Source organism: Balearica regulorum, chromosome 1, assembly GCF_011004875.1.
Source record: "Balearica regulorum gibbericeps isolate bBalReg1 chromosome 1, bBalReg1.pri, whole genome shotgun sequence".
In the NCBI taxonomy this organism is placed as follows: Eukaryota; Metazoa; Chordata; class Aves; order Gruiformes; family Gruidae; genus Balearica; species Balearica regulorum.
This window is the reverse complement of record NC_046184.1, coordinates 190,246,525-190,263,979: the sequence shown is the minus strand read 5'-3', so window position 1 is coordinate 190,263,979 and position 17,455 is coordinate 190,246,525. Positions and strand designations below refer to the sequence as shown.

Genomic DNA, 17,455 nt, shown 5'->3' with positions numbered 1-17,455 from the left:
GAGATTTCATGAGAGACATGAATGGTTTCCAGACGTAAGGTCAAATCCAGGTCGCTGTGTCAATGGATCAGTACATAGGTCATCCTGTACCGAATTCAGACGCAAATGGAAGTAGTGGGGGCTGTTATACTCTTGCCAAAGTCTAAATTAAGACAACTTTCACAACGAGTAAGCAGAAAAATACAAAAAAGTTAGGGGAAAGAAACTAATGCAGTCCATCCGCTCTTCCACTCCAAGCTTCTTCCCCTCCTAGGTCTTCTCTAGCTACCTTGGCTGTAGTGTTTGGAGTGACAGCTGATTCTATGCAGATCCTCTTTATTTACTTTTGCCCTATTCACTGGATGGTTTCTTCCAGACTGATATATGGCAAAAGATTTGCAGTTTCAAAACTGATTTAACAATTAGCTTACGCTCCCTCTCCACCTAAAAATGCTGCCCAGCTCCACCACATCCAGAGGGGCTACACCGCCCTTCCATTGGGAAACAGAGAGACCCACCTACAGACACACACTCTGTCATATCTTTCTACAGATACTAGGTGTTATTAACACAAAACTACTGCTTATCCCTCATTTAAGGTTTTATTTTACAGAAAAAAAATAAAAAGCATGATTTCTTAAAAGACATAGTATTTGATCTGATGTTTTTCAAACTGGATCCTAACAGCTTTCATTGAGGCTGAATTAACAGTCTTTTGAAATGCGTAAAGACTATGCTGACCTATTTAAAACAAAGATAAACACACACAAAAAAAGCCCTCTCCATGACAAATTCATTCCGCTTTCTTATTTTTACTACAAAGACAGACAGCCATACAGCCTAAAATCACAACCAAGTATAAATTTTGACTATTCTCATGAGGACCATTGAAATGAAAGCATTTGCTTGCTGAGCTTCATTGCCTGAAAAACATCTTGACTGGCTACATTTAAAAATGCTGCTTATCTGAACTGTTTCAAGAGATTAGTTTGCATATTTAATATGTTAACTTCCACAAGTAAGGAGATTTCCAAGTGACTTATTACAGGACATACAACTCGGCAGAGCCCTGAGTCATTTAAGCTGGTACCTTAGTCAGTAAATGCCAGCTACGCCATTGCACACCTCCTCAGAGTCTGTCTGTGGCAGTAAGCCAGTTTTGTAGATCCTCTTCTAAAATCCAGGTTAGATTCTGTCTTTCAGCAGCCTGTTTGTCAGTGGTTTATATTTTCACTGTCACCAGCATGTCACTAAGACCGCATATCTTTTGAGCTCTGATTAATTTTGCCTTGACACTACTGAAATGCCAAGTACAAACTTTAACTTAGGTTCAGAAATGTTAATCAGTTTTGAAATATCCACAGATTGCACATATATCAAAGCCCATAAATGCTCGGAGACGCCCGTCAGGATCCACATGGCATTAGCAGTCCTGTTTCTTTCTAGCTCAAGGCCCATCAAGTCAGGTGTTCATCAGCACTGATAATGAAATCTATCACCTTGAAACAAAAGGATGTAGTCTTGTATTAAAGTCTTCTAAGACATAAAATATGAAGATACAACTCTTCTATGATTTTCATTTACTTGCATTCTCTAATAATCTTTTGATAATTTACTCTTTCAGAGCTGCCATTGGCCACATTGGTAAAACCCTTCTGTAAATACTGATGTCTAAAATAATCCTATGTAACAGCTATCTGCATAATTAGATTATAATCATAATATGATTGTGGTTTAAACCTCTACCATTAGGCTAGGTATAAAATTTATAGGAATGTCCAGACTTCAGGATATAAACTAATCATTAATTATGTGAAAGAGGAAGAAACTTCCCCAGAGCAATTTTACTGCTAAACAGTCTGCTATATTAGGTCTGTTACACTGGAGCATTTTGTGCTGGAAACACTGAGTAAAGATCCTGAACTTCATGCCTTCATACTAAGACAAAGAATAATCTGTATTCTTACATTCAGCTCAGTAGGAAAAAAAGCTCACAGAAACTATTAGTTATGCCTTCATCCATAAACCAAAGTACTCAGCCAACCTGGAAAAAACAAGCAAGATTCCAGTCCATAGCCAGAGGTCCATGCACTGAAACTGTGCTCTGGAAAGATGTTTTCCACCCCCAGAAGAAAGGGTGAGGCCACCTTTTCCAGCCAGATCCGAGCCAGGGCTGATCTCAGCAGCATCGTGCCAATTTGCAGTGGCTGCATACCCAGCTCGCTGTTCGGAAGTGGCACCTGGAGCGCACAGCACTCGGAGCAGCAACTGCCCTCCGGAGACACAGGCCGCATTTAGGCCAGCAAGACACCCTTGCTTTTTTGGCACAACTAAGCCTCCTCCTTCCTGGTAAACCCAAGCCACTGCCTGAGATGTAAACTACAGTCGGCCTGTTCACCAAAAAGATGTTACATATGTGTATGCATAGAGCTGACCAGTCCCATTCCATGAGAATCCTCCAAGGAAAAGGAGCTCCTTGAGGAAAATCCTCAGTGGGTCTTCACCCACCAGGAGCTACAGAGCACAAAGGTCCCCCCTGGGAAGGAGGTGGGGAGCTGCCCATAACTTCCAGCTTTCCTAAGGTCTTTAAGGTCCTAATCAAGTCTGTGTGCATTTGGAAATATTTTGTGTATGAAGGGACTATGGAGACCTTAAGGTAGAGGAAAGCAAGATGTTCCATTAGTTAAACTGAAAGGACTTGAACTAATGCCTTTTAAAGGGCATAAGGAAAAGTTTCATCAATCAGAAGTCTCTTTCTGCAAATGATTTATGGTCTGCCATGCTTGGCTTCTCTTGGCTTGCAGTGAGGCACAGGTCTGTCAGTCTCTGAGCCATTCCTGAATACAGAGCTCACTTTTAAGAACTTTTAAGCTTCACTTTCAATTATTTTTAATAAGATACTTCTTAAAAGTCTACTGAGAAACCATAACACATTATTTTTGGATGTTCTGATTATCCCAGTAGACTGAAAAAGGGCTAGCATTTCAGAAGGGGTAGCACTCCGCAAGTAAAGGCCTTTCAGGGTGTACCTCAAAACCACTTACACTTACACAAAAGCACTTATACTTGCACATATCTGCCCAGCATCTGCCTTAGACACAGACTTGAGAAAACACTGCTCTGTGCTGGGGAGGAGTTAGCAGTGATGTGAACAAGAGATGCCAGGTCCATGCTGGGGTGCTCATGTTCCCTCACCACACCTACCAGGGACTGGGTGTCAGCTACTGGAAGGAAAACAACCACGTTTGCTCTCTGTGTTCCTGCACTCATGCACACACACTTTCCTAACAAACCAGCTTCCTTTTGAAAAGAAAACTCACACAGACTTGCTAAGCACCCCAGGATGCAGAAGGCTTGTCTCACAACTTTGGGTTGTCAATCCAGCAGCAGTCCACTAGCTCTGCTTTTAAAAATAAAGCTGTGATTAGCCTGAAGGAAATAAAATTTGCCTCTTACAGCAAGGTCTTTAACTGCACTTTTGACAGTCTTCGATGATACCAGCAGAGAAGGAAGGGAAGCGGCTCCTTTTTGTTATCATCGCATGCAAAAACCACTTGCTGACCTGGCTTCCCGTATATTAGTTTTCTATATAGATTTGCAACGGTGTCTGAATCGTCTTCCCCCACCTGCTCTGCCAAATTATTATGGTACAAACGCTTCGCAAAAAAAGCACAATTGCTTGAAATTACACTAGAGTCAAATGTTGATAAAAAGGTGTCACAGAGGGAATGAAAACTAACTGCTGTGAAATTTAATGAAACCCACTGTGTGCCAAGGGCGCAGGCAGCCAAATTGAATTTAAGAAGGTGCCAAGCAGGGAAGCTTGTAATCAGACTAGCCACTATGTTAGATGAGATAAGCAGAATGACTTTTCTCTATCACGAGATCAAAACAGACTGCAAATCTTATGCATGAGATGAAAAGTTACAGTATTTATTCTCCCAGCTTCCTGTGTTCTTAGCACCAGATCTCTGGCTTAGTGGTCTGAAATGGAATTTGCCATCTCTAGCGTAAGGCTTGTCCCAGCCCTCGCGGGTCACCGAGCTCTTTCCTGACACAGTTTTTATTGCAAATTGTGATGGAAAAGAGGAACAAGCTAAACAGAGCTGTGAATGGCTCAGCATAAACTGTCTTCAACCGTGGTGTCTCTTTCCACAGCCAGGGGAATGAATTTAAGTCAATGGAGGAGAACAGGAAATAAAAGATAATGCTAACATAGGAGAAGAAGGAAGCATCGGAGTCTGTTCCACAGATAGCTCAGTGCTTACAAGGAGAATAGTTTCCAAAGCATGACTCCACTGTAGCCTGTTAGGAAATTTTACTCTTTAATTATTATAACAGTGTTATTTTGAAACAGTGTTAAGAGAAGCCTGATCTCGCAGACAGAACTGTGCTTGCATTCATTTATGGGAGTAGTTCCTCAAACTTGGTAGCACAGGGGACAATAAAGCTGTGCAGCCCATCTTCTTTGTTGGAAGTATCTCTGGCTATATTCATTGTTTCAGTGGCTTGGGGAGTTATCAGTAGTTTGGGGGACAGATGGGAAGGGCACATTGGTATTTGCCTTGGCCCCCGGCCACACAGCGATGCTCGGGGGTCTGCATCTTTGCCTTGCTGATGGGTTTCATCATCGCAACCTGCTCAAACTTGCAGCCTGGACCAAAAGGCTAGATTCTGCTCTTGCTGGTCTGCCTGGGACCCCGAAATACTTTCCAGACATAAAGTTTCTAGTTAGAGAGATTTCCAATACTGAACAAAGCTCTCCAAAGCTGGCTGTTGGGTTTCTTGTAAAAGGACTTCTTGTAAAAACATCCTGACTTTTGTAACAACCTCTTGATTTTGCAGAATGTGCCTGCATTGGTTTGGGGGTTTGTCTTGGCTGTAGAGAGCTTTATCCCAGTATTTAGTGCCATTCGTCATGTTTTTACTGTTGTAGCAGAAAAAGGACTTGAAAACTAACAGAATTCCTTGAAAGCTAAACTATGCTATAGCACAGAAGTCTTCGGGTTTTTATTTTCCTGCGTGCAACCCATACAACATCTGAAAGACCTACTGCGAGGCAGCAGCAGCAGAGGATACATCTGTCTGCAGGTACGGCAAATGGAGCTTTAGAAAGGGGTGAAGCCCCTCTCCCATTGCAGTCCCCTCCTGCCCCCCTCCGCCCGCTTCCTTCCCCACACAGCATCCCACTCTCCTCGGCCAGCTTTGCCTACTGTAACCCCAGCCTCTGACTGCTCCCACCTCTGCTCATGCCTTCCTGAGGATGCACTTGAAGTAAAAGAGCTTTCAGAGGGATGCTGGTTATGTGAACAGGAAACTCGACCCACAAAAGTAATACATTTGTCTTTTGTTACTAAGTCAACATTTAGAGGTCTTCTTTTACTTACTCCTCTACAAAGCACACAAGAAATTAGTCAGCATCAGTACTTATAATATTAAAAATGCAGTAAACTCAAAGCACCCCCAGTGTCCTGGTCTGACTTTGTTTCAGTTAGGACGTTTTTTGGACAAGCAACCATCTCTGTCTCTCTTCCCCCACCGATTTGCAGGATGGATTTCTAGAATTTCCTAGATTACAACAACAACAATCATAACAGAAGCAACACCGTACAACAGGATGTTTGTACAAACTTGTCAGGCAGATGTACTCATCTCCAAATGACATTTAAAGCCCGTAGTTATGCAGCAGCACCAGGGCTGAGTCAGAGCAAAGTTTGAAATGAAGTACAAAGAAATTTCCTCTCACACATACACTCACAAAGGTCCCTCAACATCACACTACCCCAATTTCTACAGATTCCCGAAACGAAGCACTTTTTAGTATGTCCTGGTAACCCCTCCCAGTAACTGGCATTCAGCTGTATTGTGACTGACTTGAATTGCTTGTGATGCTCTGAATATCAAGTTCATTCTGATTCAAAAAAAAAAAAAAATGTATTCCTAAATAGGCTTTCAGCTAGCTGCAGAGTCAGACAAAAGCCTGAACTTGTGAAGAAGTCAGGCAGCACACTCCTCAGAAGCCGTAAGGCTATTTCTTACACTCCGCTATGTTAGCGGGTTTCATATCCTTTCACAGGGCGCTGTATTTCAGAATCAGCTTTTGTTATTCCAGATTGATCATTCATGGCTTTATCTCAAATCCTTTTTCCTCAATGCAAGGGACAAACTCCATATCCCTTCGCATTTATTAGAAAACCATTCTTCTCAAATCAACAATACCACTTTATATTACAAAAGCATCTTTATTAGGAGACAATTCAAGACAACTGATCTTTCAGATTGCAAAGGAAAGGGTCAAATCTTTATATTACTACAGAAATGATAGTGTTTATCAGAACACTGTATTTTCTGCTTCATTCTCTCTGGAGTCTTTCGGATCATGTTACAAGATAAAAATAACAATGATTTCTAATAGGTAATTGTTTAGGCTTTCTTTCATTAATATTTTCTTTGTATTCCTACAAACTACTGCCAAGCTTACTTAAAATTCTGTTAGCCCGGTACTGTACCTGCAAATCAATTCAAAATGGTCAATCCTCAGGAAAGACTGGGGTTTATCAGGCTTATGCAGGAAAACATGGAGTTTCATGGTACAGCAACCCTCTCAAGAAAGAGTTTTGTTCTAAGGTGTTAGTCCTGCTGCAGTTAATATTCTGTACCTGGGGAATTAGGTAGGCGCTGGTATCCTGTGAAGGTCTCTGCACTGCTACACAGCAGCAACCTCCTCCAAATCCCACTAGCCACAATAAGTAGCAACGGCACTGAGCTCCAGATCCTGCCCTCCCCTGGGACCCGTGGAGGAATACTGCTGTTGATTTCAGGAGGTCAAGCTCTAAGGAAAAGCCAGTCTGGAGGGGAAAAAAAAAGTCTGGCTCTGTTTTCAGATGTAACTGTGACATCAGGGGACTGACAGGGGAACAAACAATGTAAATAAGATTTAATCAAGCCTAGTGAATCAGCCTTATCACCAGCATTGTCAGGATGCACTGACCATGCCCAGTTCTTCATGCCTGGGAAGATACAGGACAGCTACTAGAAGGGATCTATCAAATGCAAAATTGCCCCTCTGACCTGTGACATCTTGTGGCAGCAGTCACACCAAGACCAAGGAGAGGATGTCCTTCTTGGTCCTCTGTGACTTAAGACCATCTCCACATGGTCTAAATGTCACTCAGGACCTTGCACTTGGGCAACAGAAAAAGCTTTACATTGCTGAAGTCAACAAAAGTATGCCACAGAGCCAAAGGAAATCCTTGAGCAGGGAGCCAGCCAACATGATGGCCACCACAAGACATGCAGCTGTGGGTGGAGTTTTGGTTGTACAAATATATCCCGTGTTTCTTACTTACACCATGCTCCTTCCTAACTGCTTACTGCATGGAAACAACACATCGGTTGCCCTCAAGTTCTACGCCTGACTTCACTGAAATGATGAAGGAGATTTTAAACTATCTTACTGTACTTTATAAAGCCAAAGTTAAAGAGCTTAGAAGGTAAAAAATGTGTATTGGAGAAGTAAAAGGATGTGAGCAAGGAAAGGAAAATACAGGTTGAATATTGTGAAAAAAATCCAAGTAGAATGCCTAGTAAGCTGAGTTTCCTGAGATAAATGAGAAAAAAAACCCCACATTACATAGACATTTAACACCAGACTGGACAAAATCCTGGAAAATACACCATTGGGAACAATTCTGTCCTGTCTGTAGGGCATATGACCTCATCCGCACTGGAAAATACTGAAACATTTTGATGCCTAAATGAAGTTCCCAGTGATATTCAAATATCTCATGGATCTCAGGATGCAAAACAAAACAAATCTTCTAGTGCAGAAACAGAATTGCTAACTCCAACCCAGATTCTGCTCTAATCAACACAAATGCAGAGGATCTGAAGTGAAGTAACTCTGAATTTACTTTGACTCTACACCAGCAAAATAGATTATTTGCTCCCCTGCGTCATGTTTCCTGAAGTTTCATTAGGTTATGCAAGCAAAACCTTTTGAAATGAAAAGCATCACAGAAGTGCTGAGCATCATTGTTCCTTTCTAACAAAAGAGGGGAAAAAAATCAGGAAGTTTGAGCTTCACTCTACAGATAAATAAAACAGCACCCCAGGATGTCTTTAGATCAAAAATTCTGTTCTTAATGCAAAATTCTGCTTAAACCCAACACAGCTGCAGCAATATTTAAAACATCACTTTTATATTCAACATCAATAGGAAAACAAAGACAAGTAAAGAGATTCTTCCCAATATTGAGCAGCATCTTTTATTTTTTCTAATACATCAGCAATTCCATTTTAAATGTGCTTCCAAAGTACCTAAAATCTAACTTGTAGAATTTGCTCCAGGCTCACACTCTGCATGTTTTTTGTTGGGTTGGGTTTTTTTTCCCCTGTATTTAGCCAAAATTTATATTAGGAGTAAACAGAATTAAAAAAAAAAAAAAAACCAACAAAATGAATGTGTATTTTGAAGCACAATTCAGTATAAATAAGCTAATTCACTGGGGTAGCGCTTCAAGAAGAAACTCAGCCTTGGAACCACACCCGTCTTAGGCTAACATCACAATCAAATAAACTTACCTCTAGGATAGAAATACTGATGTCATTTGTAGTAAGCGTCACTGACTTCAAAAGACACACAGAAATTTGCAGCCCGTAAGGGCACTCCTGCTTTTTCAGCAAGATTTTGAAATGCCAAGAGTCAAGATATCTGAAGTGGTTGGGGATAGAAAGAAAAACAAAACAAAACAAAAAACAAAGACAGCTATGTATGAAGGCTACTCTCCACATCATTTGTCTTCTTCAAGTTGCATCTTCACTATTCCAACAGCATTACAGCTCCCAGCTTGCTCTGTGCCGTTCACGCCCTTGCTGGCAGGGATGGCCTCGTCAGAGCTACTGATTTTGCACTTTATGACCAGTAATGTTTATTACTGATTCTTCCTTGCTAACCTGCTTCATTAAAACGGTTGGTGTTAGCTTAAATAGCAAATCTTTGCTAACTCAGGTCTCCTTCAGCGGGACTCCTTAGGGAACGATCGCACAAAAAGCCGTGCTGTTGGATCTGTTGGGGCAAGGTGAAGGCCACCATGGGAAACAGGATCCTCTCTTAAGAACATACAGAATCTAAGTCTGCACCTTTTCTTTACCTATTTCAGATAAGTACCTGCTAACTTTGATTCTCCTCCAGCCAGACTTGGTGGCCCATGCATAGAGGAAAGATTCAAGCTACATCTGATTAAGAGAGGAGGAATCTAAGAAATGTCATTTATAACCTGAGAGCAACAGAGGACATATATTGCATTGGTTCGACTTCAGTCTTGAATTTGTCGTATATTTTAACTCCTGTCTGAATACAGCAGAGAGAGCTGGCTAATCTTAAATAAAACATATGCTACAAAATCTGTTAAGATAACATCACTGTCTAAATTCCCTTGTTCTGATTATCTTCCCAAACAATAACACTTCCCTGTCTTACTCATGCAGAATCCAAACCTAAATCCAAGAATTTGACTCTGTGCTGTACCCACTGTATGCAAAGGTACCTTGTAGTGCTGGGAAGCAGGTACTGAACACAGGCAGTAGCAGTCACAGGATGCAGTTTAGCAAGGCACAGTCAAGCCAAAAAAGGGAGGAAGCTGCAAAACTATACACTGCACTTAATCTTTCGGTGGATGCCTGTAGAAACCTGGAGAGAGAACTGGTGTGAAACATAGCAGCTATGAAGCAGCTTCTATACAGGTTGTTCCAGTAAAGAAACCACAACATAGCACAGCTTAAATTGATTAAGAGCAGCCTAACCATTGGATCTTAAAAAAAAATAAAAATATAATGATCCTCAAGAAAACATAATTTTGCAATGATATATTCTTGGTGCTACATTTTTAATATTTGCATTAATGATCTGGACGAAAAGCAGTCAGGGTAATTCACCACTGGAACAACTTATGAAGATCCTGCTTTTCTCGAAATTAATTAAATGCAGACTAGAAGTTTTTTTTCTCAGAGATATACTCTTGTTCAAACCAAAAGTATATGAAGGCTGTCCTATGACCCATGCTACAGCAGACCTCAGACTAAATAGTCACAGTGTTCTCTGCTGACCTTATTATTGCTGAATCTATGAGATGACATGCAATCACTCAGCAGCAACATTTAACAGTGCCGTGTTCCTTGTTTGCTCTTCTTCTGTTACCTCCTGGTGAGGCATCTGTTCCTTTCATATGCCCCTCTTGCAGTGTCTTTATATGTGCATGTATACACTGAATTACTACCTAGCCTGCAGCTTGTCTTTGTCTAGGATGAGGATTGCCCTGTCACATGTCTACACGAGCACACAGCAAAGTCACTGAAGCTTTGAATCTGACAAGAGGAATGAGAGTGGAAGATGTGGCAAAACAGCCCCAATTAGCTAACATGCAGGTGAAGAAGAGGGTTTGGTCTTGGACAGAAGCAGATGCTCCTCCCTAGCCTCTCCCCAAAAGTTAGTCTGTCAAAAAGTATTTTTAGGCTAAAGAGAATGAAAGAACTAAAAGGCCATTTTTGCATGTTTTTATGCCTGGGTTTTTTTCAGGTACAAATTTCAGGAGGAGTTGGGAAGAATATGTATAGATGGGGAAAATGAATGACATAGGCTTGGGAGAACTGCAAAAGAGCCTGGGGTAACCGTTTCCTCCCTCAGTGTCTCTTGACCATCTCTGATCTTCCCTGTCCCCAGAAAGGCTCTTCTCAGTCACATTTTCTCCCTACAGGCAGAAAATGATCCTGACCTTAGTCTCCCAGGCAGAAAGCAGAGAGTCTCACTTCATCTGTCAGACAAAATAATGGTTACTGGTCGCTGCCTGCAGTTCTTTTCCTACAGCTCAACACAAACCTTTTCCAGGAGTTTCTAGTCCCTGTAGTCAACTGGAACTACCCTCGCTAAAACCCCTAATGACTTTTTCTTAACCAGTCTCAGAAACGAGACTGTCTTCGTTCTCCTTGACCCACAGGTTGTCTTTGACTGCCAGACATGTTTCTTGAAACATGACTTAGGTTCAGTGACTCCATCTCTCCCAAGAGCCTCCTCTTACTTCTTTAACTGTTTCTCCAAGCATTTCCTTCAAGGGAGAGCTTCTCTCTACACGGTCCCACAGTGCTATGACTTAGTGCTCTTCCCTTCTCTGCCCCCTACATTTTAGACCTTGATTGTCTCACCTACAAAGTCAGATTCAGCCATTAATATGCTAACAACTTGCAGATCTCCATTGGACCTGTCTTTTTTAAATCTCCAGCCCAAAATCTCAAATGGTTTCTCTAATATTTCATCACAGGCAACACAGAGACAACACCCCACACTCAATGTTCTCCTCGTCTTGATGGAGCGCTCCTTATTCTTCTGCCCTCTGCACCCAGCAATCACTTGTCCTGAACACCCTGTGGGTGATGGAAACTATTATGGCCACTATTGGCATAGTACACTTGGAGAAAGATTCTGCTGCGATTTCATGTGATTTCTGATACCTTTCACTAGAAGGCCACTTTTTTTTTTCTGAGACAAAATCAGAAGTTGTTAGGATCTGTGTGTCCTTTTTCTCAAATAACCAAACCCGCCTTTCATCACCCTTTACTTCAAGAGCTCTCCATAACCAGCAGTTCAAGGCCCATAGTTTCAGGAATTTCAGCACTCCCATGAAACACAAGGGAAACAAGATAGAGAAATGAGGAGAGGAAGGGAAGGCGCTGCTGAAAACTATTACTGAAGGGAGTAGCAAAAGTTGTGCTTTACTTGAGCACATTCAATGAGTGATCAGTACTAAAGATGACATTACAAACCACATGGCTACCCCATAATCATGGATAGGGCTCACTTCTCACATGGCACTCAGAATCAGGGCCAAAGTGTCAGGTTCAGAGAGGTGTCTAAGTCAGCAGGTTGTTTCATGCTCTGTTTCCTTGGATTCATACCCGTCCGAGCTTACGCAGCCAAAAGGAGTTCTGAGCTAGTGCAGATTTCATCTATAATTCCTGCACGCTGACCATTTTAATGAAAAGCTTCACCTTGCCAGCATAACGCTCTTTAAATTGACCATCTCTGCAATACTTGTGTCTTTTGATCCACTGCCTCTCATAAAACTGGCTAACCTTTAAGTTCATTATGTTCTTAAAATTATTGCTATGTTCTTAAAATCATTGCTCTGCATTCAGAGAGTGAAACTATTCACCAAATTAGTGTGTCGTATCTGAGCTACCTACCTGCAAATTTCTACTCTCCCCGTTTAAGTGGAATTGACTTGCCACAGCACAATGAAAGGAAGATCAATAATTACAGGCTCCAATTTGCCATAGATTTGTTAAACTACACTTCCTGCTGTCATGTCCTCAATAGTTATGGTCAAACATACATCCTTGCAATCTGTTCTAGCGCCATTATATATGCCTCGGTCTTCCAAACATTCAAAGGAAACCCACTGGAAACACTGCATTTACTGTTATCAGTGAAGACTGTATCCATCTACATAACTGTGCCCTCAAGAGGTTACAGACAGCATAACTTTCACCTCAATTGTCAGTTCTTTGAAACAATCCAACAGAAATATCTGTGAAGCATGTTCTGAGACACCCGAGCAGCAGTTTGCCGGCCGTGGACTGCAGACCACTGACAGCCACTGCAAAAATGGCCGGCCTTGGAGTGTTGGCCACTTCTTGTCACCTACCACCAAATTGCCTTAGAAAAAGCTAAAAATACCATTGTTTTTCATGTAAGCAGTTGTGGTAATGGCTACAGAGCTGCCACGTGATCATGCATGGGAAAGGAAGCAGTTCCCATAATTGCAAAGGGTCTATGATGCAATCTTCCTCCTAGGAACAGAAACTTGGCATGTATCATCCCAGAGTCATCTTAAAATACATGTATGCTCTGTAGCCAGGATCATCTGAAATAGCAAATATAGACTAAGTACGTAAGAGCAACCAGTATCTAAAGAGCCCTTCTGACTCTGCATGGATCTGCAGTTTCTTGCAGGTTCTGCCATTCAATTTTTATGAGAAGAGCAGATTTATGGTATAAGCACTCATGAATAATTTGCTTCCCTAAGTTGCCACATACAACTTGGGGAAATCCCAGCTGTAAAACCTTGGCACCGTTCAGCTAGTGCAAGCTGCACTACTTTTATACAGGTGTTATTCCACTGACCTACTTGGAGTTACTCCTCCTTCGCACTGCTAAGAAGAAGAGGAGCAGGCAGTTTGCTTACCACCTCTGGTAAGCAAACCTCTCTGACATCTCTTCACAGCAGTAAAAATGCTTCCATTGTTGAAGTTAGTTTTAGCAACGTTGGTGCTTTGGCTCACCACGGCTTCAGGGGCTTGTACATCTCACCCACTCTTGGGCTTCCCATAATACTCCGTTGTCACTTGGCTTAGTTCCTCATCAAGTCTGTGTTTTTAAATCATGTTGAGAAAATGACTTGGATCCTAGACTAATGGAACACCACTAAAGCCATAAACTAGCTACACTGAGCTGATTTCTTTATGCTGATTTCTAACTTCAGGAGAAATACAGTTTATTCCAACGCTCATCCTTCGCCACCGGAGCAGGAGCCACAGCAAGGTATTGGTGCAGGTGACAGACAAAAAGAAACAGCAAGTGAAACTGCCTAGCCATCTCCTTGCCCTAACACGGGAGGATGAATTAATAGCATCACTCAGTGGGTTGCTTATTTCCTCAGGCTTTTTCTTCATATAAAGATAGGAGGGTGTTATTTTCCCCAATTGAAAAAAATATTTGCGAGTGTTTTATTTGGTACAATCTCCAAGTGGAGGCCAATTAAAATGACAATCACTGTACTGCCACTGAGCACACATCGTGGTATATAACTAAACCTGCAACTGTAGTACAGGGAACAAAGAGCTGGCATTCCCAGTTAGTAAATTAAGTGAACAGCTCATGGCTATCTTGACATAAAACAACCTAATAATTATAGTGCCTAAGTTAGACATCTGAATAAATGTAGTCATGTCATTTAAACAATGAAGCTATTCTGATTTATAGCAGCTGAGGATCTGATTAAGGATGTAAAGATCTGATCTTTACCCTTATATGTCCCTTCAGTTCATCCAAATTACTGGCTTTCACCACCTGGTCTCTCCCTCATGCCCCCACAGTTGGGTTTTAAGCAGGTTAAGAAATGACGGGTTCTCACTTTGTTCACTGCTTACACACTTCCAGCATTGCTGAGTGAAATGAGAGACAACCATAAAAACCAGTAGAGGGGAAAATTAGACATGCTGTGTAACTAATTTCTGAACTGTAAGCAAAGTCATTGGCAATTTTCGCTTCATATCACAAGTTCACATTTCTTTGAATTGTCACCTTCCGAGGACAAGCACTACCTGCTCATACCCTTCCAGGTGGGACGGGATGCTGCCTGCTCAGGGGTGGCCATGGTGTGGTCTGGAAGGACCTCTCACCTCCTCGCACAGGAGCCACCATCTGACCCCGGAGAAGGGCGCACGCCTTCAGCCCACACCAGTGTCATGGGAGCACGGGGTTTGTCCCACATCTCCCGTCCGGCTGCCCGCTGCTGGAGCTGCTGCCGCGTTTGCTGGAGTGGCTGTGAGCAGACACAGGCACGGCCGGCCCCGCTCTGCACGCAGGCAGGGGAGCACAGCCGTGAGAAAGGGGCCAAATGCAAATTAAAACCAGACGAGACGAGCCAGCAGTTGGAAGGAGGGGGGTGGTTTAAGCACAAGCCTGAGATGGCTCTAAGTGAAAATAGCCAGACTGAGCGGGCTTGCAGAGCGTCACCAAACCAAAAATCCCCTCCACCCCCTGGCTGCCCAGCTGGAATTGTATAATGGAGCAGGCTTCAAGAAGCTGCAGCTCCCAGCAGAGTTAACTCTCCAGCAGCTGCTGCACTTTCAAATTGTCAGATTAAACACTGGAATGCCTGTAGGTCGCAAAGCTGAGGGAAGGGTGAAGAGACGGGGTTGGTTTGCTCCAAAGTGCAGAAACTACTCAAAAAGTTAAAGGCAGGGCTCCCCGTGGCTGGGTGGGAGCTACCCCAGCATCGCCTGGCTGGAGGCTTGGCACAGGGCCCTTCCATTGCCTCAGCTGTCCGCCCTGAGCTGGATGGCAGCAGAGTTTTTGACTTGTGCTTCCTTAGGGTTGCAGAATCGGGATGTATCCGGACTGCCCTTGCAGGGTGAGTTTCCGTTTGGAGGGGAGAGAGGTGGGGGTCCCACTGCAACCTGCTCCTCCACGGCAGGAGCCTGCTCCTCCACTGGCTGGGACTGGACGCTGCAGGGCACCCAAAACGCTGGCACTTGCGCTGCCCCAGCACCGAAAGCTCGGAGAAACACGTCCCCTGACTGGGGCGAGTGCACACAGGCGGTGGAGCGCTTGAACCAGGCGAAAGTGAGTGCCACTGAGCCGCATGTCACCGATGACAAGAGAGTGATGATTTACTGGGAAAACTGCCCTATAAAAAACACACTTGAGGATCCTGCTTATTGTCTCATACCCTTCAAATACTCCACAGTTACAAATACTCCATCCAATTACAAGCTAAAAAAAGGAGGGGAGGTAATTCTTCCACACAATGTCTAGCCCATGAACTCAACAAATCCATGGCACCATCAGCAGGCAGCATGGGTCAGACAGCCCGGCGGGGCTCCTCCTTGGAGATCACCTCCACCAAGGATAAACAATCCCCACTTCAAACCTGGGCCACGGACTTGTTGCCAGATCCACACAGCTGCAGAGAGCAGAGGTGGAGGAAGCTGTGCCAGTGATGAGGGTAGGAAGAAGAAGAGAGGCTGTTCCCACATAACACAGCCTCTCCTCTGCAAAACTGCAACGCTCCGTGGGGCTCTGCAGCCCACATGCTTCTCCAGGTACCTCCATCCCGGCTGAGTTCTGCTGGAAACTACAGCCCACAAAACCGCTGCGAAGGCGCTGGCCCACAGAAGTCACTTGCCATGCAACTCTCACAGGCTGCAGAACGGCCAGGCAGGGACTAAGCACAACAGAGTGGCCACGGGTACCTGCGCCTTTGGGCCACATTCCAGCGTCCAGACAACCAGCCCAACCATCGAGGAAGCTAGCAGAAAGTTTCACTCACCCCCTCCTCTTCCCAAAGCACCAGGGGAGTCTCCACATCTGTAAACCTACAGCCTGGATGTTCCCGTCCCCTCCCCACACGAGCACTTACCCCCCAGGAACTGGATGCCTCCTGCCACCCTGCCCACGGTCCTGGAGATGAGCTCGGACACACAGCAGCCCATGAGCGCCGTCAGGGCCACCAAGAGGAGCAGCCCGCAGCCCAGGCCTGTCACCACCGTGCAGATCCTCCACTCGGCGCTCGGGATGGCCTGGAAGGAGGCGTAGCGGCCACACTGCTCCACCATCACGGTCGTCTGGCGGCTCTCATCCCGCACCGGGTAGGAACACCTCCGGAAAGTGCCGAAGGAAACCGACTTCTCCAGCTGAGACCCCAAGAGCCAGTATGGCATGAAGAAGCCCACGCAGGAGGCGGCGGCGCAGAGGAAGGAGAGGAAGGCCCAGATGATGCCGGTGCAGGTGAGGCTGGAGGCCATCCTTGTTATCTGCTCCAAGACCCCTCGCGATGGGGAGACAGAAAAGCAGCTGTGTATTTTAGAGGAAGTTTATGGATAATCCAGAGTCTCTCAGCCTTGACAAATCCTCGCACTGGGAGAAGCTTGGATCCTAACAGCCAGGTAGATGTTTCCTCCCATCATGAAGACAAAGGTCCCTAATTAAATAATAACACACAAAAAAAAAGGAGAAAAAGACAAGTTCAGTAATACTGATGTTAGAAAAAAATATTTGTATGCCAGAGTGTTTTTCCTTCCTACAGGACTTTCCATTAGACATCTCACTTTTCTGTCCCATCCTTGCAAGCAGCCGCTAGAATCGCTGCCAGCGATCCTGGCTGCCAGGGATGGTGGGATGGTGGTGGGAGGCAGCCCGGCGAGCGCAGGCTGCTGTGCACATCCAGGAATGCTCTGCAGCCACCTTCAGGGGTTCCCCGTGTACTTGCCTACTCACTTTTCTCCTCCATACGTCTTGATCTTTCCCGTACCAATAGAGAAAAAAGGCGAGATCTCGTTTATCCTTAGCTAGTCAGGCCTTCCTCCTGTGACACCTGGGGAATGTACTTCATATTATAGACGGCCCCTCAGCTTCAGTGCAAAACCATTCCCAGTGCCTAAGACTTTACAAGATCAGACCCCCATGGCAGAGGTAAACCTCATTACACACCCCAGAGAGAATTGTTACGAGGTGACATTTTTTCCAGCAGTCCCTTAAGCTGTTGGCATCCCCGTGCAAAAGGAGCCTTTTATTGCTTGATGTCCAGAAGTGCCAGGAACCTCAATTCCAGGTGGGCTCCTGGCAGGTGAAGACATTGCCACATCTTTTGGATTCACCTCCAAGCAACCTCAAGCAGCACATGATTAAAACACAGGGGTC

General features: G+C 44.1%; 1 protein-coding gene across 1 annotated transcript in view; it reads right to left on the bottom strand.

Annotated features, from left to right (window-relative positions):
* The window catches only part of LHFPL6 (LHFPL tetraspan subfamily member 6), a 149,613-nt gene that overhangs the window by 130,085 nt on the left and 2,073 nt on the right, over positions 1-17,455 (bottom strand). The window contains exon 2 of the mRNA XM_075741939.1: positions 16,176-16,736. Coding sequence (XP_075598054.1) covers positions 16,176-16,560 — 385 coding nt within the window. The 5' untranslated portion in view covers positions 16,561-16,736. The remainder of the gene's footprint in view (positions 1-16,175; positions 16,737-17,455) is intronic.